Source organism: Hypanus sabinus, chromosome 14 (genome assembly GCF_030144855.1).
Source record: "Hypanus sabinus isolate sHypSab1 chromosome 14, sHypSab1.hap1, whole genome shotgun sequence".
Lineage (NCBI taxonomy): Eukaryota > Metazoa > Chordata > Chondrichthyes > Myliobatiformes > Dasyatidae > Hypanus > Hypanus sabinus.
This window is the reverse complement of record NC_082719.1, coordinates 5,479,553-5,504,695: the sequence shown is the minus strand read 5'-3', so window position 1 is coordinate 5,504,695 and position 25,143 is coordinate 5,479,553. Positions and strand designations below refer to the sequence as shown.

The 25,143-nt window shown below is 38.0% G+C and overlaps 1 protein-coding gene across 1 annotated transcript in view; it reads right to left on the bottom strand.

The window, feature by feature from the left end:
- Positions 1 to 596: 596 nt before the first annotated feature.
- Positions 597 to 25,143, bottom strand: part of antxr2a (ANTXR cell adhesion molecule 2a) — a 221,851-nt gene continuing 197,304 nt past the window's right edge. Inside the window, 1 exon segment of the mRNA XM_059988717.1 lies at positions 597 to 3,443. Within this exon segment, the coding sequence (XP_059844700.1) occupies positions 3,405 to 3,443 (39 nt within the window). The 3' untranslated portion in view covers positions 597 to 3,404.

Here is a 25,143-nt window from a genome sequence, read left to right as displayed (position 1 = left end):
ACTGCAAACCCTCATTGTAGAGTACTAACACCAAAACCTAGAATTCAAATTTGTATTATGGTAGCATGAATGACCTATTTGCAATTTTGGTAACATCCCAGGCTGATTACTGAGTGTATTTTTATGAATTAAGAAGATAAATCATTCTGAATTCAAAGCATCCTGTAATTATAACAGAAGCTTTCTTTAAGCAATGTATTGTAAAAAAAAAATGAGCAAAATGTACAATTCTTCAGTACATGAAGTTGTTAAGTAAAACAGACCACACCAATTTGAGGTGCAAAACAATTTTTGCTGGTAACTGAAGGAATGGATGTTTATATTTTATTTACAGTGTTTTAGAAGAGTGTTTGAGCCAGAAAGAGCTTGGTATTTCTGTTAAGGTGATATTCTTAATAATAAAACCACAGTCACTAATATCTTTGTAAATGAATTTAGAACTTTTCTTTGTGTCCTGGTTTACCTTAACTAGTGGTAGATAAACTACATCCAAAAGTAAGCACACACAAGTCAATTTGAAAATAAACCTACAAACAAAATTTTGACCATACTGAAAAAAGCTCAGAGAACCCAAGTTATAAATCATAAACAAAATCTCCGTGATCACATTCATTTTTATTATTATAGATTTCTCTTGTATGCAAATGATTTGAACATTTAGTCTAAAAGCAAAAAAAACAGTCAGAAATTACTGATATATCAGTATCTGTTGAATATATTCCTAAACACTCCAAATTAAGCTTGGGAAATTGGACAAACATGTATTTTGTAATTCATAGATTTATAACAAATATATAAAACCTAACAACATGTGAATATTTCACTTTTGTATTTCCCAATTGTTAATCAGCTTTACATTTTCTTTTTAGTATGGTTTGAGCATCTATACATTTTGATCAGTTTGCTATGATGGGGTATCACCTTAAATTGTCACAGAACAATACTATAAATTAAATTTTGGTACTGCTGCAAAAGAACTTAAATAAATAAATTACTCCTCAATATCTTTGAAGGGATGTTTAATAATCTAAATTACATTTTGTAGAATAATGTACAGTGGATTTATAATGAACCTACTTAACTCTAGTAGTTTCCTGATTTGGCATTATGCAGTACCATTCTGTATATATGTACAAATGATTTGGAATTGTATTTAAGTAATTTTGACCACATGATATATGGACATAATAAAGGATGATAACAAGGCACAGATCTTGTTCACAATGATTTAAATCTAATCTTTATAATTGCTCAGTTTCAGAGTTTGCACAATGCACTATATTGTATCCAGCAATGTGGCAAGCAAACAGGCGTCAGTGGAGACTCTTTTGCTTTAAGTTTACTGACATATATATTAAAGAAATTAACACTTGAATTTTTGAAGCAACTTCTAAAAATACATTTCTAATGATAATACAGATCTGTACAACAATAAACTGGTTCATTTCATACTAAACTGGTGTAAACACAAGTGTGCACAAAGCTTTGGCTAAATGGAGACAATTCTCGTTGTATGGGGGGGACTTTGGAAAATAGTGTAATTCCACAATTAAAAATACAGATAGTGAATCCAGCGCAACAGATTTTGAAAATCATCTCTTTTAAAAAAATTTCTTATAAAAATCAGGCAAATTTAAAAATTCTAGTTAAATTTATTTTGCAATATACCAAAAGGCTGTACTTAAAATTTTGCCATTACTGTAAATAATAATGTGCAATAGATTAAGCAAGAGCTGCTTTTGGCAACATCACACATTTTGCACGTAAACCAAAGGAAATACTCATGTCCCATGTGATTTTGATGAGCAGCTCAAAAGCATAATTAGACCAGGACTATTCACTATTGCTCTTCCCATCTCGCGCACTTGCTCGCCCACCAAATGTGAAATGTTCGCCTGTTCTCTCAAATGTGATGGTTGTTGAACTTATTTTTAGTGTCACTTGATAAGCTTCCCTGCTTGCAGAGAGACATCCCACTGACCCAGCCACTGGTCATTGTCTATACCAGTTCACGTCAAAGCAGGCGCGCTTTGTCAGGTTTCGACTCGAATATCCATTTTACATTTCATGTACAGTATCGAAAGTGACTGCATCATTCGAGCTTTTCTCAGCTGCTGCTTTCTTCTCCCCCACAGTGTTTCTGCTCATACTGACATCATTTGGGATTGTTTTCTTGACAAAGTGGTTGAGGGAAAAATATTATTAAATGTATTTTTCCTCAACATTTAGGAAGGGGGCTGCAGAAGGAAAACATAACTTGATTGTTTGGTTACCATTGAGGGTACTTTTCCCTCTCTCATACCTAACCAATGCAAAGTACATTTGAAAAATCCAAGCAAAGCTTAAATAGCAATAGGTCATTCAATGTCAAAAAGCATTAAAAAAAAATATGAGGAAAATCTTCACAGGCTGCTGCTTGCTGTTGCCTTTAATTATATTAATTAAACTTTGAAATTCTCATGCAAAGAGAGTTGCTGGCTTGTGACACTGCAAAGTCCTTGGAGATTTGAAAAACGAGGGAATACCAGTTTATGCAACCTTAGTTTGTAAAAGGATTGCTCTATTTTCTCTTATTTATTTATTTAATCGAAATAAACAGATCAATGAGTATACTTTAAGATGGTGATGGGTTATGCCCTACTGAACACAGGATTAGAGCAACTGCAAAGCACCGGACACTATATCAAGCCTCAGAGCACCAATGTCTCAATTTCTGCAGAAGATCTATTAATTTTTTTTCTCAGTACATAATGAAAGAAAGGTGTCTTCAAAAACTAAAGGGCAAAGTCTAGCTGATTCCCATACCTTGAGGCACCCTGTCTACAATTTGTCATGCGTGTGCGCTTTTCAGTGGAAAATGACAAGATTTTCAGTCAGACGGCTCCCGTAAGGCATTGTAAAGTGGTGAAGTTGGAAAGATCTTCTGATGTGACATCGCCGAAAGGCAATGAACCTATGCACCGGGTAGGTCTGGTGAGATTGCTGCTCTGCCTGTGGCTAATAGGTTCTATTTTGACAATACACTCTGTCTATAAAATTTGATTATCCGAAACAGCACATTACAGTCAAAATATATTCAGAGTGGAAAAAAATGTCAAAGTGACTTCAACTGCCAAGAATCAATGGATTTTAGTGGGGAATGGGAAGAGTGCACATGTGGTGATTCTGTTTCACTGGCATTACCAAGGACTAGTGATCAGAGAACTAACTCAGCTGTTAAGTTTTCTTTGCAAATATCTTGACACATGGGTCTTAATGCAGTTCTGTCACAAGAATTAACAACATGCACTGCAAAGTTGCTGTCTTTTTAATGGAAGGCCACTGATGTCCGTTGAAAGCAGAAAATGTTCCGTCATTCCTTGATAGGCAGAAGAGAAAATCAAGCACCTCTAGCTTCATTTTGCTTACTGATTCTGGACGCGGCTGAAATTGATACAGCGACCCTGGAAATTGAAAGAAAAGTAAAGTAAATAACCTGAGATACAAGTTATGATAATTTTACAGTAATTAGTACACTTATGGGATGACAGTTGTTACAATCTTTTAGATATGCATATTTCCTCATAAATGCTTTTAAATATTACCATAATTGCACTGACTAATTCAGTCACACTCGGGATCCTGAACAATATAAATTTATCTCATTAACTAATACTTTATAGTGTTGTCATTACATGGAATTAGAATCTCCACAAATTATTCTGATGCTTTTGATGAGTAATACAGTTGGCATCATATTTTGTGCAATGTAAGTGAACAGAATTGCACAAAACGTATACATCATTCCAGAGAAGACAGCTCTAAAGGATGAATATTACAGCACACTCCTCTTCAACTCTGAGACCCGACTTTAAATTCAGTCCAGACTTGGCTAAAAGAGTTAGCACTGGCTTAGGACTTGCACAGCCAAGTCTCAATTTAGGTTTTCATGGAGGTACGCATACGACGATAAAATTGTGCTACAAAAAATAATTAGGAAGACTAAAAGTGCACAGGAAGAAACGTGAAGATTACACAGCCTACAGTCAGGTCATTTATGTATTTTCCAAACTTCCTCTCTCATTTATTAGCATAACCCACTACTTCCTCAAATGCTTAGCCTGCCTCTCCTTAAATACATTTTTAATATTCACCTCACCCACTTCTTGGGATTACAAATTCTATATTTTCACTACTGCATGGGCAAAAACTTCCTTCTAAATTTCTATTGGATTTCTTCATGATCCTCTTCTATTAATGGTCTTTAGCTCTGCTCTTACCCAGGAGCTGGAAAACACTGGAGCTGGAGTAGATATTGATGATCATTTGTCCCACATATAATGGGACCATGTTTCAGGAACTGAGCGCAATGCAGGGCCATTACTGCAATATGTGGCATGGCTACAGAATTTTTATTACCATCTGATCAGTACTATATCTAATAAAAATTCAATAGGGAAACCATAATTTGTTATTTAAAATACATTATTAAGTAAAATTAATTTTTATTCAACTTCCCAGCTCTTTACTTCACCCTTCCCTCTCTAGTGGTTTCACTTATCATCTCGTACTTCTTCCTCCCCTCTCCGACCTTCTTACACTGACTTTTCATCTCTTTTTTTTCCAGCCCTGATGAAGGGTCTCACCCCAAAGTGTCGACTGTTTACTCTTTTCCATACATGGTGCCTGGCCTGCTGAGTACCTCCAGCATTTTGCGTGTGTCGATTGTTTTGTATCTGAATTCTTGAACATTTTTGAGAAGGTATACAGTTAGTCTTGTATAAATTTGCCATAAACACAAGTCTGTTTAGAGGAAAACGTTCTGGGTTAGCAGCTGAATTTATCCTATCCGTTAACTGAAATGTAAACTTGCCTCGTCCACCCATTCCTCTGAAAATTTTTATTTTCTATTGAAAGAAGTAGAAAAACAATTCAAACTCAATGCAAAATAAATCTGATATATACAGTTTGCTGATGACTTTGAAAGATGAGTATATACAGACTTATAACTGCACAATTTTATAACTGTTGCTAATGAAGAACATAATTTTTGATCTCTCAAAAACCTTACTGCAGACAATAATTTTTAACATGCCAGTTGATTGGAACAGCTTAAAAAACACAATTTCAATAAGCTAAATGAGTATTGAAATTAGACAGACTTTTCTTCTATGTAAGATACACATGGGAGGTAAATGTTCTTCCCTACTTTTAGAGTAGATTGGGCAATTTTAATGATGGACCTTTACTGGCCATGTGATGGAGATACAGATCTACCTAATGGAGAATGTACTCAACAGTAACAAATGAACTCTTCTCGGGCTTCCAGCTGGGTACTGGCATCAATTATTACCGATGTTTTGATGACAAACTTTGGCAGAGCTTGTCATCGAAATGTGGGTAATAATTGATACCTGTACCCGGCTGGAAGTCCGAGGTTTTATTCTTCATATACGCCAGGAAAGCACAAGATCCTTTTTTACTCAATAGTTCCAATGATAGCAAGATTCAAAGTACATTTATTATCAAAGTGTGTATGCAGTATACAACCCTGAGATTCATCCTCCCACAGACAGCCAGGAAGCTCAGAAAACCATGGACTCTGGTCAGAGAAAAGTATCAAACCCCCAATGCGCAAAATTAAATTGTGTGAACAGCACAAAAAGACAAGCGAAAAACTCGGCACATAAAACACCAAACAACAAGCCATTGTAAATTGTCCAGGAATATTCAGCTCAGCTCAGTTTGGTTGAAGCCAGCACCATGCCATTTGTTGATTGCAGGCTGCAGTGCCAATTCACCCTAAATAAAACTGCAGAACCTTGCAACAAAAAAGAGAAATCAGAAACCAGAGGCACATCATAGTGTGAATCACAGAGCCCAACGCATAGTATAATGAATAAAGACACCAATTTATTTTCTTAGGAAATGCAGTATCTTCACAGATGTTATGTATCAAACATCTTGAAACATTTAGTATTAAATATAGAAACTGAAGGATTAATATCTACCGAAGGCTTTGGCATTTCACTCCTCACCCAGATCCTCAAGTATAAAGTCACATTTCAGGTCTTAGAGTCACCATTCATTACTTTCGTGACTGTTATATCCCACTTTTTGTTGAATAAGTAAGGCAGAGGAATGAAATAAACTAATGATCCTTAATACCAATAATTTAGGGGTTTATTTACCTATGAATTGTCATGTAAATGCCTCAGCAACTCGTAATGCTTATTATTACACCTAGCAGAATACTAATCCTTTCAATAGGATGAAATTAAATGACCACCTAAGTTTCATGGCTATATACCAGGTTTTATATTAATTATAAAGGAGCTCTTAGCTGAACAACTAAACAAGCTACTAGCTAGAACACAACAGCTGAAAACTGTACCTCAGCAATGATTTCTTTGATATTTATTATGAACATTATGGTCCAGCTACATGCTACACCAAGAGGGATTTTCCCACAGGAGTACCTGGAGAAAACAGAATATCAATTGTCAGAGAAAAAAAATCTGGTTGTGGAGCCACAGGCAAAATTTCTTGACAAAGAGGGATCAGAGTTCAGGCTACATGAGGAAATCCAGCTTTGGAATTCAAAATCAACAAATTAAGGTGAATTCATCAATTGCTATTGACTATTCCCATGCCTTCGACCTTGCAAAACATTTATATAATAGCATTTTCCCTCTTAGATTGGATATCTCTCAATATTTGTAAACACATCATTTTTTTCCCTCACTTAGACAAATAACATCAGCCTAGGAAGAAACTTGCATCTACCTGGCCAAGTGTGTAAAATGGACTGTCCAGCTATCCCAACTTTCTTTGTTCATTGAAAACATAAACATTAAAAAATAATTAGCAATGTTAAGTAAACTTTCTGGACATTAGTATCCCCAGAAAGTTCAAAGAACTTTTGAACAATCCTGAGACAGCCAGTCTTGATCTTTTGGTCATCGATCACATTGAATGAGTTTTTCTACCTATAATTGACAGTAAATGTGGCTCCCTTAGCATTCAATTCAGCACGTGCTAGATAAAGTATCGGACAAATGTTTACTGAGGGTAATCAGGGCAGTCAGCTCCCAAAATAGCAAAGGAAAGTACTAGCCAATGGAAATCACTGATGCTGTTTTTGTTAATTCAGAACACCAGGAGGAGGTGTGCCAGTAAATTGGTTACGAAAAAGATGCAGAAGAGCGAGCTAAAGGGAATACTGCAAGGCTGTGTACACCTAAACAACCAACACTGGCAGGCAGGGCAAGGTAGAAACAGATCAGAGTATCGCAGCATGGAAAGAAGCCAGCTTCACTCCCCTACCCTCTCCTTTCAGTCCTGCAAATTCTCTCTTTTCAGGTACCTATCCAGCTTCTCTTTGAATATCACAATTAAATCTGCCTCCATTTCTATACTTAGCAACGCACTGCAGACTCTCACCTCTTGCTGTGATTTTTGCTCAACTTCTTTGACAATGAGTTCGGGAGACGACAAGGGTGCAAAATTTGAATATTTTCTGGACAGTGGTAGGGAGGCAAGTAACTGATAGAAAAGGAAACAAAATTCATGTATAAATGAGTGTGTGCATTCGCCTTTTGCCCTAGTCCCTGTAGCAATGCATGCATGCTCTTACTGGCTGGTGGCAATACCCTGAAACCTCTCAACTGAGAATAGCATTTATAAACTGTTACTATATTCTGGCCAAACAGCAAATGTATCATAATAACTGACATTCTAACAATATTATAATTGAGCACTACCGTAGCTTGATATAATATAATGGAAGATTTTAATATAGAGCTGCTCTTGACATTGTTGAATGCCTGCTCACTTTGGCTGGGTTGCAAGAAGAAGGTTCAGTGCAACTCCCACTCCAGTTATGCCATGGTCAGTGCTTTGCAGTCTTGCATGTGAAATGTTGTGGTGTGCATTAGAGAAATGCTAAGGACATCAATAACACATATAGGTATTGCTTTTGTCAGATTTCTATTTCTTTCAGCGATGGGTAATGCAGCGAAATGGTTATGGATACCGGCTGGCACATTAACTTAGCTTAAAAACCTGTGAAAGAACTGCACAGGAGATGACCAGCAGGTAATAATTGTTGCCTGAAAAAGCATCATGTCAGAAAGCTTGGCTATAGCAGGCAGAAGTAATTGAGCACATGTATGCCAGGGATCTCGCGTCACACACATAGGCCAGCAAGAGGAAATTCAGTATCTTAATTGAAGCAATGAAGAACAGTGTACCTCTAACCCGAGAATCTGTACAAAACTGAACACTGGCTGGGTGAGGTCATCATGGTAACTGCCAAAGCACCAGCAAACGTCTGTAATTGCTACATACCAGATGCAAATTTACCTCCTCACCCTATGCTCCCGATGTGCTGTATTGAGGCATGCAAGACCATATGTGTGCAATTAATGATGCTCCCTATCTACGAGCCCGGTGCTCTGCCTTCTTGCACTGTACCCTCACGAAAGGAAAGACAGGAAGTCAATAGCTCCAGTGGACAATGCACCTGGTCCTTAACCACTGACCTGAGAAGGAATCTGAGCAATTACTTACAGATTCACCCTTCAATTGCCGAATGCAACAGGAACACTTTGACTTTGCTCATTTCAGTGAGGCCATTCCTTTCCACAACATTTTATTGTGTTTTGATCTGAGGAGCTCAGAGCATACTAAATATGAATAAACTATTGGTTCCATCTTCCACATTTCATTCATTTTCTTTGAGATTTATAATCGGATGATTAAATTTCCATTATCTTTTGCTAAGGAAATTGAACACAAAAGTAGATAGGTTATGCTTCAGTTATGTAGGCCGCTAGTGGGGCCACATCTGGAGTATCAGGTTCAGTAATGATCTCCTCATTTGAGGATATAAATGTGTTGGAAGCAGAGCAGAAAAAAATTACTAGACTGATTCCTGGAATGGATGGGCTGCCATAACATGAAAGGTTGAGCAGGCTAGGCTTGTACCTGTTAAAGAATGAGAAGTGACTTGATTAAATCAAGTCACTGGGAGAGAAGTGGAGTAGATATTTCCATGTGTGGAAGAATGTAGGTTTTCCACTTAAGATAGTGACAATTGTGATTTTCTTTGAGAAGGTTTTATGAGACTTTGAAAGTTTTATTAAGATGGACATGGAAATAAGTTCTTTAAATATTTTTAAGGTTCTTGACAAATGGGGAGGGGGGTTTTAAGAAGTTACTGCAAGTAGAAGGGAATACACAGTTTAGGTTACAATCAGATCAACAATAATCTAATTGAGAGATAAAGCAGACTCAAAGGGCAGAGTATCCTCCTCATGTCCGTAATTTGTACTCAATTGTTTTTCTGAAATGTAAATCATTCTGAAATACCATCAATTGATTACTCCACTCAACCTGCCACAATCATCAAAAGGGTAATATAACCCACATTAACCAATAAAAAGTACAACTTTTTACCTCAGTAAATTATGTTGCATTGTATCATGAAATACTTTGAGTATGACCAGAGTTTACATTGATATTTATTGTATTCCAGGGTAGATTAAATATTACAACAGGTTAATAGCTAATGGATTATGAGTTCCATTTTCCATCATATTGAATCACAGTTATCATACTACACTTACTAGTGGTGATCTCATTTTGACAAGCACCTGTTCCCCAGAGAATATGCAAAGGGTTACACTAGGGCCCAAAACATAACTATTAAAATTTCTAGATATGATATTTCTATAAATACTATACATACATGTAGTAAATATTATCATCATCTATAACAATGACTGAATTTTAGAAATATGAGGTTTTAATTAGAGTTGGAAACATTCGGTGTTTAATTTGGTGGTGATCAAATTTGCTCTCAGTAGCCATTTTATTTTTGTGACTTAAATAGTGCTAAGATTTCAAGCAATTCAAGATGGGTCTAATCAGAGAAAAATGATAAACAGACTTTATTTAAATGAACAAAGCCTTGCTCTGGGTAGTTAATTGTGACAGAAGTTCCTTAGCATTGCTGCAAAGAAAGACAGGATGTGGCTTTTAATTGAATCAGGATTGTCAGTGCCAGCAGAGGTTTATTAACCTTCTCTGGTCTGTAATAAACCTCTTAAAAACTCCGGGCACAATGCTATCTTTGTACTCTGAATATTTCAATCATACAAAGATTCCTATTATGATTTTGCAGCAAGAACTAAAAAATAAAATGATCATGTTGTTTGGAATGCAAATACATTGGGCTTCTCGGACTGCAGATAACTGGAAAATGTGAGCTGCAGATGTTCCCTGTTTGATGAACTGCTGTGAATCTTAACTGCTCCTCCTCAATTTCACTGAAGCAAAGGGATGTAGCAGCTCTGGGCATAGGCCCTTGCTGTTTCAAACCTATTTTCAGATAGCTGCCAGTTGATTGGCTACAGCCACATCACAGAAGGTCCAGCAGGCGCAGATGGCATTAATGCATGAATGTGATCGAGGCAGATTTTCAGCATAGGGAGCTCAGATCCAATAGTTCTAAATGACTGCTGCGAACTCTATTCTTTCCAAGGAATGCCAAGGTTAAAATAATAATAAGCATAATATCTTGTCCGGGGCAAGAAAAAAAAACAGGAATGAACAATGTTTTGAGCTCTTTGCTAAAGCTACTGCTCACCAGAAGACAAATTATTCAAACAGTATGTGGACAGATCTATGTATCAAGTTTCTTGTGTGAGGGCAAGAGTGCAGTTGTAACTTTATGGTACCAAAAATGTATTTACTTTAAACACAAGTGTTTACAGCATTCAACCTCAAAGCTCAAGGTACAATTATTATCAAAATATGCATGCTGTAATCAACTCTGAGATTCATCTTCTCCAGATAGCCACAAAAGAAAGAAAGCCATGGAGGCCATTCAAAGAAAAATGCCAACACCCCACATACAGAACAAAAACAAATTGCGCCAACAGCAATAAGAACATCAACCCCCCCCCCCCCGCACAAGATAAATTGTGCAAACAACAAAAACATCAACCCCCTCACCATGTGCAAAAGAAAAATCATGCTAATGACAAGAACATCCTATTGTTGTAAGAAGCAACATTTTGTTTTGTAGTGATTCTGGTTTCTCCTGTTGTTCACTTCCCTTTTCTCATCTATCTGGCACATTGTGTGAGTTTTCACGTAGATACTAATGACTCAGGAAATTAATAAGTAAGACAAATCCACATCACAAAATGAAGTTAAGTTAGCAAACACTGAGTTGTGGAAAGCAGGAACTGACAAAGGGATACAAAATAAACTAAGTGACCATGCAAAGCATGAAACTCTATGAGGGGAAGAATGATGTCTGTGGATCTGAGGAAAATCAAGTTATAAAATGGATATTGTACTGTGCAAATCAAAGCTGGTGGACAAGTAAAATAAATCAAGTAAGTAATTAAAATGATGGCACCAGTGAAATCAAAAAGAAACTTTGCATACCATAACATTGCCCAGATCTGGAAGTTGTGTCTTCTAAAGATGACGTGGTATCAATTGAAGTGTGAGTGGAGAAGGGGGGAGTGTTAATTGCTCCATTTGCTGAGGCTGGTCATTCCAATTGCAAATGTGTTGCCCTTCCTCACAAGGCATTTGCAAACATGCCCTACCTAGGAAGATTTACCTAAAAGCTTCACCTTTATATATTTCTTAGTTTTTTGAAATAAGTTAGAATATACTGTACATTCATGATGCCACAAAATAAGTCTGATAATCAGGAGCAATCAAAATAATCTTCACAGTTACAGAAACAAACCTGCTACGACATTCTAATTCAAATTTAGAAATGACAACTTTGTTTTGATTTTTCTCTTTTTACAGCATTGTGGGAAGAATAATAACCACATTCATCTGAACAGAACAACCAAGCAGAAAGTAATAATTAATTATGAGATGGATTAGCTGGACAAGAATGACTTAGTGAGTTGTGTCAATATTATCTGGCAGTGGGCGAGAGTCTGTAATTCATTTAAAGAACACTTTGAACTGAAAAATCTTCTGAGGGTTACTAACCTCTTGAATTCTACACTGGACTTCTGATTAGCCATGGATGTGAAGAATTATTTTGATAATTATTACTTGGTTCTCCTTTTAAAATACTTAGCTTTTGTTCTTTCAAAGGTCTTTCATTGTGTTTGCAGAGCTAGGATAAATAAACTAAAATGGGTAATCTCAGGAGGCAAACAACACACAACTAAATGTTATCTTGTGAGAGTTTAGGGTAATGTGAGAAATAGGGCACAAAAGGGGTGCAGAGAATATAGAAGCCTGGCTGAAATTCATCACAAAATTTTCAGGCTCATTGACAATTTTCGTAATTTAAATGCATAGGCCGGCAGTGAATCTGGCACCTGCAGGTCTAATACTTAAATGTTAATTCAATTTAATATTCCTGGAGCTTTAATACAGCCAACAATCACCTACATTAAAGAGGGTTGTACAATGACTGGAAATGGAAAGGTCCCTCAATGAGTAAGAGAAATGCTGGACAGGTTCTTTGACAGGAGGAGGCCTGAGGTAAGGAAGAGAGCAGAGGAATGTTCAGCATTAAGTCAGTATAAAGATTCCACCTCACAAAGGCACTGCCAAAACCCTACTACTATTAATAACATTACAACCTCAGCACTCAACTATGACTTGTACTTGTACTGAAGCCCCAACATTTTCATCCAATCTAAACCCCAACACCCTTCAGAGGCATGGATCACATTCCAAATACATCATATAGATGATGTATTTATAGATGAGAGAATAATTTTTCATACATTTACAGGATGCAGACATTACTGCACAATCAGGACATGCTGCTCTTTCCAAACTATCCTTGAGAAGATGGTGGTAGGATGCTTCCTTGAACTGCTGCAGTATTCCTGCTAACAGTAGCCCCAAGGATTGTTGAGTAGGAAGCTGTAGGGTAAAGACTTAACAATTAAATAATGGCATAAGGCCACTTGCAAATTAAAATGGAAGGAAGCCCATAAGTGATGGTGCCCTTTGTCCACTGGTTGGAGGATGTGGGGACTCTGCAAGCGGCTGAAGTATTCTCGGCAAGTGAGTGCAGGGCACTGTGTCAGACAGAACGGTAAGCTATTTTGTTGCAGCTGTGGTAGAGGGATTGAACATTTCAGATGGTGGATAGGGCACTAATTAACTGGGTTGTTTTATGTTGGGTGCTTTCTCATTCTTGGAGCAGCACCCATCCAGGCAATGGGAGAGAATCACTTCATGCTCCTGATAGACGCGTTGGAGTTGATGGAAAGCGTTTCAAGTGTGAGGAGATTAGTGACCAACATCCCCATTAGTTGAAGCTCGCAGGAAATGGCGAGCTATTGCAACAGAGGTACAGTCAGGCTTTGGGCTCCTCAACTAAAAAGAACTTGATAATTGTCCTCTGTGTCAAAGCAATCCTCCTGGGAGCTGAGAAGAAACCCCTTGGTAATGCTGTGGGAAACATGAAGCAGGAACTGACTGGCATCTCTCTTGATAGGAAGAAGCCTGCTTTCTACTTTTCTCACAAGTAATAGAGTTTGAGTTGCTGTCAGTCAAGGCATCTCATTTGGTGAAGCCCATACTGAACAAAGGTTCTCCACTTATCAAGACTGCATCTAAACTGCCCTCCAAAGATTGTCAGCAGCTATTAATCTCGCTTTGTGCTGCCTCTGAGCTTGCACATAGTGGAAACAGTAATATTCATGGAAAAGAACCACCCGAAAGTGCAAGTCTTGGCAATGCCCTGTGATTATCTGCCCTGGTCCCTCTTCAACCTCTCCTACATGAACGTCTGCTGCCTGGGACTCATCGCCATCATCTTCTCGGTCAAATCTAGAGATCGGAAAGTTGTGGGTGACGTTGAAGGAGCTCAGCACTATGGATCTACAGCACGGTCACTCAATATTGCAGCCACTGTGATTGGTGTTCTTCTCTTCATAATCATCATTATACTGGTAGCTACAGGGACATTTGCCATGAACAGTTTCCTCAAGAGTGATTGATGGAGATACGTAGGAGGAGACGTGATGGTCTCAGCAGTTTATTGTCAATGGAATTTATTATTTTTTATTGTGTACAGTTCTGGTCACCGAATTATAGGAAAGATATCAATAAATTAAAGAGAGTGCAGAGACAATTTACTAGGATGTTACCTGGGTTTCAGCAATTAAGTTACAGAGAAAGGTTGAACAAGTTAGGTCTCTATTCATTGGAGCGTAGAAGGTTGAGGGGGGATTTGATCGAGGTATTTAAAATTTTGAGAGGGATAGATAGAGTTGACGTGAATAGGCTGTTTCCATTGAGAGTAGGGGAGATTCAAACGAGAGGACATGATTTGAGAGTTAGGGGGCAGAAGTTTAAGGGAAACATGAGGGGGTATTTCTTTACTCAGAGAGTGATAGCTGTGTGGAATGAGCTTCCTGTAGAAGTGGTAGAGGCCAGTTCAGTTGTGTCATTTAAGGTAAAATTGGATAGGTATATGGACAGGAAAGGAGTGGAGGGTTATGGGCTGAGTGCAGGTAGGTGGGACTAGGTGAGATTAAGAGTTCGGCATGGACTAGGAGGGCCGAGATGGCCTGTTTCCGTGCTGTGATTGTTATATGGTTTGAAAACAGATGAACTGCTTCAAGAATCTTGTTGTGGAAGGTACACAAAGAGATGTCGGAACATCACCGAAGCTCCACTGAATTAAACAATAGTGATCATCCTTTTGTGTGTGGTCACCTTAATGTGTGCTCTCTACACCCACACTCCCCTCTTCATCCTCCACTTCAGGCTCCTGTTTTTTTGTGCAAACTAAGATCTTGCCTGACAATTCTGCTAGAATTCTTTAAGGAAATAATAAACAGGATAGACAAAGGATAGTCAGTGGATGTTGTTTATCGTTTCCAGAGAATGAAACACGTGGCAAATCACAGTAAATGTTTATACTTCTTCAGGACTCCTTCTGCCTAGTCCATAAGAACAAAAGAGATAGGAGCAGAATTAGGCTCTTCAGCCCATCAAGTCTGCTCCATCATTCATGGCTGATCCGCTTTCACTCTCAACCTCATTCTCTTGCCTTTTCCAATAGCCTTTCACAGCCTGGCTAATCAAGAACTTATCTACCTCCACCTTAAATACACCCAATGACCCAGCCTCTGCAAACACCTTTGGCAAAGAAATCAACTGAATCACCACCCTCTGGCTAAAGAAATTCTTCTTTGTCTCTAAATAGTTGTCCCTCTATTCTGAGGTTATGCCCTGTGGTCCAAGACTTTCTCACTATATGAAACATCCTCTTCCAATCCACTTTATCTAGGCCTTTCAACATTCAATAGGCTTCAATGAGATCCCCCCTCATTCTTTTAAATTCCAGACACTTCTCATCCAATGACCCTTTCATTTCCAGAATCATTCCCATAAATCTCCTCTGGACTCCCTCAAATGTCAGCACAATATTTCTTAGAGAAGGTGCCCAAAACTGCTCCCAATACTCCAAAAGAAGCCTCACCAGTGCCTTATAAATCCTCACCATTACACCCTTATGAAATAATATTGCATTTAGATTCTTCAGCAGCAACTCGGTCTGCAAGTTAACTTTTAAGGAATCCTGCACAAGAGCTCTCTAAACAACATCCACTGACTATCCTTTGTCTATCCTGTTTATTATTTCCTTAAAGAATTCTAGCAGATTTGTCAGGCAAGATCTTAGTTTGCACAAAAAAACACATTAATTATTTGGATTACAAATAGGAAATGCCAGAAACATTCCATAGGTCAGGCAGCATCTGTGGAAAGAAAATGAGAGTTACCAATGAATGCTGAAGGCCTTCCTTCATGCCTTCAAGCAAGATGGTACATTTAAATTGTTTCCTCTCTTTCCTAGATCTTACAAAGTATCTTCAACTTGAAACATTACTCTCATTCTCTTGTCACAGATGTCACCTCAGCTGCTAAGTGTTTCCAATACTTTCTGCTTTGGTGTCAGATTCCCAGTATCTACTCTTTTCTTTTGATTTTCATTATATAGATGTTGCAACGAAAAAACACTATTTCTAAATTTGCTTCTGGCACCAAGTTGTAGGACAAGAAGCAGGGTTGATAGTGCTGCAAGGATAATAGCCAAGACTGAGCATGAATTAATTACAAATTCAAATTTAGGGATTTAATTAGCAAGTGCAGATCACAATAAGTATGAAAGAATCAGTAATTTTATTTAAAAATTATAAGTTCACATACTACTTGAAAAATAAACATCCAAGAAAATAGAGAAACACAATTATTGTGCAATAGAATTATTCCAACCACTAAATGGAGGCTAATAAGGCAACAAAAAGCCAACCAAAAAGTTTATTTATAGAGGAAAAGCAGACTTGCAAATCTAGGCACAATTCTGCTCCTGTTAAAATGACAATAATAAAAATGTCATAAAGAGGATTCAAAAAAGATTTACAAGGAAGTTTCCAGAAATTCCTCAAATATATATTACAGACATGAGTAATTCTGGCAGTGAGATAATCTTTTCATTGAATATGGAACCAAGAAACCACTTCTTTCTTATGAAAGCGATGATCAATAATAAGTACGATCTCTGAGAAGCTGGACATGCATAAGAGGAAGTAAAATCAATAACACAAACAGACAAAGAGAGCCAGTTGCAGGCTTGTGTAGTGCATTCTACTTGAGACAGACTGTTTGAACAGAATAGGCTATTTTAATGTTGCCTATTTTATTTCATTTTAATAATGGTACTGTTATTAAAGTGTAAATTGGACAACAGCTGTAAATGGACAGTTGAGCATGGAGTTCAGGGCTGTTACCATGCTGTCCCAGAAATAGAGCTGGATCAACATTCTGCCAGTGGATTCAGTCTTAAAGCACATGGAAGGGCGTGATGTTTGGTGCCTGTTCTAGAATAGATATACACTAAACATTGTGGAGAGTATTCGGGCTTGTCTGTTCTAATGTAAGTAAGCCAAAAATGGTATGCTGTTTAATTAATGCCAAACAATAAATAACATACGTTTTTGCAAATAGTGGTCACACTTAAGTATGTTTGGACATAACAAAAATACACACATTTTTTAAAATCTCTTCTAACTCTTGCTTTTAATTCATTCTTTTTTTTGCTCTCATTATTTAGCTGTCTGTACCAGATGTGACATTGAATTAAATATTCTAATTTATACTTCATAGTTTGGAGTCCCTTGGGTAGAAAGTCAATGGAACAGATTTCAGAAGCTAAGTTTGACACGCATACATTGCTCCCTCATGTGTTTAGCAGATAAGATCAACTACAAACTTTTATCCTATCATTTTGAAAAGTTTTGAATGAATCAAATATCTACATTATCAATTTAGCAGTGATATTTAAAATGGTGTTTAGTTTTAGCATATTGTAACAAATTAAAAGATCTCTTGAATGCATTACTATAAGAAATGAAGAAATGTAATAAATAATAATTAAAATTCAATAATTTGTAGCATACCTAAAAAAATATGGCAATAATATTCACTGGGTTTACTGGGAGATGAAACAAAAGTAAAAAGAATCCATGAAGAAAGTAGATCCAACTTCAATCTAAGGGCCTACAAAACAAAGTTAGTCTCATTTCCTTTAAGAGTATTAAGATTTATAACTCTCAACACAATAACTTCTATACCATCATTGAAGTTAGTGAAAGTGTGAAAATCAACACATTAGATCGATATGTTAATTATAAACAAATGTATTTACACTTGTCCCTATGCTGACAAAAAAAATCAGATTACTTCTTGAGAAAAACAAGACAGAATACTATAGAACAATCTACATTTTATAGATAGAAGGTGCCAGGGTGGTGGTAGAGAGGGAGGTGCAGATGGTAAAGGAGATAGTTTCAAAGAGTTCATAACTTTATTAAAAGGACAATATCAGGCTATCTTTCAAATAGCAGATTGTTCACTGAAAACTGTTATATAGCTACTTTGGAGCTAACATTTTATTTTGAAACAGCCAAGTATGCTGATGGATAACAATGCAGTAAAATCTACTCAAGTCAGGTCCAAAATGTGAAATGGACACTCACTTTAATGTCTTCAAGTGGGCTGTTGTCAACTTGCCTTGACAAGCTAGCTTTCTGCCTTCCCCGACAAAAGACAGAAGTGCACATGACTTGTCAGGCAGTGGTTCATTAAATACATTCTCTAAGGCTGATGGCTGTTGTTCAATAATTGGATAGCTCTAATCATCATCAGTGTCCCCGGTACTGTTACACAACTTTTTTCCAAAAAGCACAGAGTTGCCACGACATAGTAGGCGTTGTATGCTGTGTGCTCTTCCTCTGCACTGGGGATTCTTTTTTGAACATTCAGATAACAACATGACTTAGAAGAATATAATCACAAAAATTCCTCAAATGCATATGAAATAAAAAGTAGTAAATTCAATCAAAACTGAATATGAAAAATAAGTATCCTAATGTCAATCAACAAACATCTGTGTCAGTAATTCTCCAAATTGACGACTATAATTGAAACATACCTGTGGTCCCACCCTATCCAGGTAAATTGCCAATACCATTTAAAACACACAGCAAATCAAATTGTGTGTATTGCATAAAGTAAAAGAAAACAATTTCTGAGCTATGAGTTTAACAACATAAATTATAAATGGGAATATAATGAACAAAAACATCATCATCTTTGAATAAAACAGTCATGCCATTTACATATTCTTACAATTAAATTAAGTATTTTGTTATGATACAATAACCCTTGAGAAATGCAGTCATCACTGTGGTAGAGTGAGCACAAGCTGCAGCAGATAAATTCAAAATGTTAAGGGTTGCATGGAAGGATGTGGAAATGTTGTGCCAAGAGAAAGAAGTCTGCAGAAAGTTACCAACATCTGTTGTGCTTCCAGGACATTAATACACTATTAAATCATGCAATCGTGGGACCACTTTCTGCCTCTTCACCATGATTTCTGTCAATGGATAAATATCACTTCCACAGAACGATAATTACTGTGTGTGCTTCACTTACAAAGGGCATATCTGAACCCTTGGTGCAATAGTAAACTATGCCACCACTCTAAACCTGTCTATCAGTTCAGTATTTGCTTATCCTACAACCAACACCTTCATTTATCACCCCTCTAAGCAACACTTGCTTCATCAGCTCTCCTATAATTTAGCATTCTTTTCTGATTGGGGAATTAAGTTTGCATATAATAGTGAACCAGTATCAATGCATATGAAGTGGACTATAAGTTTATAGTACCATCTGAAATTTAACACAGCGGATTCCAGTTAATTGGCTCATCAGTTGATCGGGGCAGCTGTTCATTTGGGACAACACTAAGTATAAAAGTGAATAGAGAAAATAGCTGGGATTCCTTCTGTTTATTTGGGACACTATGCTGCTTAATTGGAGCAGGAAACTGTTGCGGAACAGTCACTAACTAGTGTGAGTCATGTCCATTTGCCAGTTAGACAATTCACCGCACTTTGCGTGAACAGTTTTTAAATAGTATCAGCTGTATGTGGTTGCGGTCAGTGGTTTTTGTCACTGATAGTGACGAGAAATAAGCAGTAAGACAACTTAGAATTGTTTTGTTCACTGTGGTTTCAAGCATTCAAGCTTGGAGATGCCAGAAATGGCCAGCGTGAAAATTAAATGATTTCAGTACTTCAATAGGTTAGGAACTATGAAACATTTAAAATTATTGACCATCTTGAATGTTACAATGAAAATGAAGATTTGAAGAATGTAATCCTCGAAAGTATTGTATGAGAGCAGTTCATTATCTACACCAGGTCTAATTATGTTCATTACAGTCAATCAGGAGAACACGGCAGTGTATTGACTGTCCAACGTATCTGACGATGCCAGTGAAACCTGTGCGTGAGAGTTCTCAAAGTGGGGAAGTTTTTCCATTGGGACAGCTCCACTCTCTCAACCACAGAAATCCAGGTCCAGCGGTATGAATAAACATCACAGCTGGGGTCTTCCTTGGTTACAGTGGATATCCATGACTTCTGTGCCTCTCCAGGGAGCACTGCAAGCCACCTTCTTGACCATTGAATCTCACTGTACATCTCATCTGCTGAGTCCACGAGCTGACTTAGCATGCTTGGACAGATATGTCCCCGATTCACCGGGGTATGAGGACACCAGCTACCCTCCGCTGGTTTAGCTCACCTGTTGATGCGGTCTACTGGGCTGTAGTCGCTGTGGCATGCAAATAGCTACTTGGAGCCACAGGTGAGAGCAGAGTGTCTGGTGAGGATCAAAGGTGAGAGAGTAGAGATGCTACTCAGCCCTGGACACCCCATACATGGCAGCTTACACTGGATGAATTCCTTGCTGACAACTATTAGGAACTAATACACATTTTTATAGTACTGTAGTAGCATTGGAGTGTTCCAATTTATTCTGTATTTCAGTAGCATTGGAGTGTTCCAATTTATTCTGTATTTCATTTAAATACATAAGTTCTTAATCAGTTTGTCTTTTTAAACCTTTTTAACTACTTCCATGAAACTTTGGCTAATTGGGGCAATTAGCTGATGTGGCTGACAAGGGAAGTCAAGGGCAGTATAAAAATAAAAGAGAAGAAGTATAACATAGCAAAGATGAGCGGGAAACTGGAGGACTGAGAAGCTTTTAAAGAGCAACAGAAAATAACAAAAAAGGCAATACGCCAAGAAAAAATGAGGTACGAAGGTAAACTAGCCAAGAATATAAAGGAGGATAGTAAAAGCTTCTTTAGATATGTGAATAGCAAAAAAATACTTAAGACCAAAATTGGGCCACTGAAGACAGAAACGGATGAATTTATTATGAGGAACAAGGAAATGGCAGATGAGTTGAACAGGTACTTTGGATCTGTCTTCACTAGGGAAGACACAAACAATCTCCCAGATGTAATAGTGGCCAAAGGAACTAGGGTAAAGAATAAACTGATGGAAATTTATATTGGGCAAGAAATGGTGTTGGATAGACTGTTGAGTCTGAAGGCTGATAAGTCCCTGGGACCTGATGGTCTGCATCCCAGGGTATTTAAAGAGGTGGCTCTAGAAATCGTGGATGCATTGGTAATCATTTTCCAATGTTCTATAGATTCAGGAACAGTTCCTGCTGATTGGAGGTTGGCTAATGTTGTCCCACTTTTCAAGAAAGGAGGGAGAGAGAAAACAGGGAATTATAGACCGGTTAGCCTGACGTCAGTGGTGGGAAAGATGCTGGAGTCAATTATAAAAGAGGAAATTACGACACATTTGGATAGCAGTAGAAGTATCAGTCTGAGTCAGCATGGATTTATGAAGGGAAAATCATGTTTGACTAATCTTCTGAAGTTTTTTGAGGATGTAACTATGAAAATGGACAAGGGAGAGCCAGTGGATATAGTGTACATGGACTTCCAGAAAGCTTTTGATAAAGTCCCACGTAGGAGATTAGTGGGCAAAATTAGGGCACATGGTATTGGGGGCAGAGTACTGACATGGATTGAAAATTTGCTGGCTGACAGGAAACAAAGATTAACGGGTCCCTTTCTGAATGGCAGGCTGTGACCAGTGGGGTACCGCAAGGTTCGGTGCTGGGACCACAGCTGTTTACAATATACATTAATGATTTAGATGAAGGGATTAAAAGTAACATTAGCAAATTTGCTGATGACACAAAGCTGGGTGGCAGTGTGAAATGTCAGGAGGATGTTATGAGAATGCAGGGTGACTTGGACAAGTTGGGTGAGTGGGCAAATGTATGGCAGATGCAGTTTAATGAGGATAAATGTGAGGTTATCCACTTTGGTGGCAAGAACAGGAAGGCAGATTACTATCTAAATGGAGTCAAATTAGGAAAAGGGGATGTACAACGAGATCGAGGTGTTCTTGTACATCAGTCAATGAAAGCAAGCATGCAGGTACAGCAGGCAGTGAAGAAAGCTAATGGCATGCTGGCCTTTATAACAAGAGGATTTGAGTATAGGTGTAAAGAGGTCCTTCTGCAGCCGTACAGGGCCCTGGTGAGACCCCACCTGGAGTACTGTGTGCAGTTTTGGTCTCCAAATTTCAGGAAGGACATTCTTGCTATTGAGGGAGTGCAGCATAGGTTCACAAGGTTAATTCCCGGAATGGCGGGACTGTCATATGTTGAAAGATTGGAGCGACTGGGCTTGTATACACTGGAATTTAGAAGAATGAGAGGGGATCTGATTGAAACATATAAGATTATTAAGGGATTGGACATGCTGGGGGCAGGAAGCATGTTCCCACTGATGGGTGAGTCCAGAACTAGAGGCCACAGTTTAAGAGTAAGGGGTAGGCCATTTAGAACAGAGATGCAGAAAATTTTTTTCACCCAGAGGGTGGTGGATATGTGGAATGCTCTGCCCCAGAAGGCAGTGGAGGCCAAGTCTCTGGATGCATTCAAGAGAGAGTTAGATAGAGCTCTTATAGATAGCGGGGTCAAGGGATATGGGGAGAGGGCAGGAACGGGGTTCTGATTGTGTATGATCAGCCATGATCACAGTGAATGGCGGTGCTGGCTAGAAGGGCTGAATGGCCTACTCCTGCACCTACTGTCTATTGTCTAATGCTTAATTGAGCCAAAATGTATCGGTCCCAATGTGTCCCAATTAACCAGAGTCCACTGCATGTCAATATATACCATACACTATTATTGTAATTGCTGGAAAACATGTCTAACACACTACACTACCTTCGATTTTAAGATCGTAAAATCTAAGCAGAAGATAAGCCAGTACAAAACCATACATGTCTTCCTTATATTTATTTCCTGCATTAATTTCCCTAAAAATAGAAACATTTGACTGTACTCTTCAAACTGCTGAGAAATTGTTGCTTTCCCTAAACAACAGGTATTGAGGTCTGGGTGCATCTTTAATAAAAACACACTTGCCGAGAAGTTCACATCCATCTGCTTGTGCTATGCATCCACATATTCTAAACACAGCCCAGCATTTTACTTCAGCTCTTTAGTTCTGGGCACTTTACTTCAGAAAGGATGCTATGCCCATCACAGAGTTCAGCTGAGTTTTATCTGATCAAAAATCTTCAGCTGTCAGAAAAGCACAGAGCTGATTATTGATGATGGGAGGAGGTAGTCGGAGGCCCATGAGGATGCGAGGTGGACAGAGTCATCACTTTAACATTCCCGGCATTATCACTTTAAAGGATCTGTCCTGGGTCTTCAATGCAAGTGCTATTACAACGAAAGAATGGCACCACCTCCATTTTCTAAATTTGGCATGTCACCTAAAACTTTGGCAAACTTCTTCATAGAACCCTCAGGTCATGTGCTCTTCTCGCTGCTGCTGTCAGGAAGGTAGGTAAAGGAACCTCAAGTCCCACACCACTAAATTCGGGAACAGTTATTACCCTTCAGGCTCTTGAACCAGAGAAGATAACTTCACTAACCCCAACACTGAATTGATTCCACAACCTATGGACTCACCTTTAAGGACTCTAAAGCTCGTGTTCTCAATATTAATTGCTTATTTAATTGTTATCTTTTTATTATTATTTTTCACAGGGTGGTGTATGGTGTTATGTATGTACTTTGATAATGAGTTTACTTTGAGGTGACTGGGGAATCTGGGGATGTTCTTTAATCTAAGATAGTACAGGAAAGATTTGAAAGGTATTTAAAACTAAGAAAAGCTTTATTAAAACATTGAAGACAATTTCTAGTTGCAGAAGGTGGCCAAAGAAAATACCTTTAAATGATACCTTTGTGATCCACTGTGTACTTTCTGAAGAAACAGATTCAAAAGTAATATTCAAAAGAGAATCGGATTAACCATTGAAATGGGTAAAATTGTTCAAGTTATTGTAAATAATTGGCATTGAATCAAAGTGGATAACTCTCCCAAAAACTAACATGGGATGCAATGTGCTGAATGACCTCCTTCGGTGGCTATACTTTATTCAGAGTTTGAAGCGATTTGGCATGTCAACAAATAATATCAAAAACTTCTATAGTTGTACCGTGGAGAGCATTCTGACAGGCTGCATCACTGTCTGGTATGGAGGGGCTACTGCACAGGACTGAAAGAAGCTGCAGAAGGTTGTAAATCTAGTCAGCTCCATCTTGGGCACTAACACACAAAGTATCCAGGAGATCTTTAAGGAGCAGTGTCTCAAAAGGCTGCACCCATTATTAAGGACCTCCAGCATGACCTTTTCTTCCCCTCTGCCATCCAACTCCTAAATGGTCATTGAAGCTTTGGGCACTACCTCACTTTTTTAATATACAGTATTTCTGTTTTTGCACATTAAAAAAAATCTATTCAATATACATAATTGATTTACTTGTTTATATTTATTATGTTTTATTTTATTTATTTTTTCTCTCTCTGCTATATTGTGTATTACATTGAACTGATGCTGCTAAATTAACAAATTTCATGTCACATTCCGGTGATAATAAACCTGATTTTGATTCATGACGTGAAAATCTACACAAAGCAATCATATGTTCACTCTCAAGATATTATCACTTCAGTATCACTTTAATGTAGCGTTTTTCAGAATGTTGGAACATCCCAAAGATAAAAACTGAGAAGAGGAATCGTGGGCATGACTGATTGGAGGGAGGGAGAAAGATGATGAGTGTTCAGTTTCAGTTTACTGTACTTTAGAAACCACAAATGCAATGCAGTTAAAAAATGAGACAACATTCCTTCAGAAAGATATTACAAAAGCATATGACAAAACAGACTACACCAGAAAATCCACATAATGTTTGGCAATCCCCAATCCAGAGTCTGGGGAGGCTGCTGCATATTAATACTGTGCTATCATCTTAGTGCGTTTCCCGGAAAGGAGCTCCAAATCCACCAGACAAAACAAGACCAAAAACTAAAGCTACAAGGCCTGCACAAAACCACATAGTTACAAAATATAGTTAAAAAAAAGACCATGGGCACAGTAAAAATATGTTAAAAGACTATAAGATGTTATAAAAGACTTTAAGACTATAGCCAAAGATGTTAAAAGACTATAAGAAAGAAACCACCACACAGTTTCCACAAGTCCTCAGGGTCCCGATAGACTCATCATCCCACATAGGCGACAGAAGGGAATACCCCGCTATGGACTTCCATGGCGCCACCGGACTCAGCCTCGCAGATGCAGCACACACTGAAAGCGCCCCGACTGCAGCGGA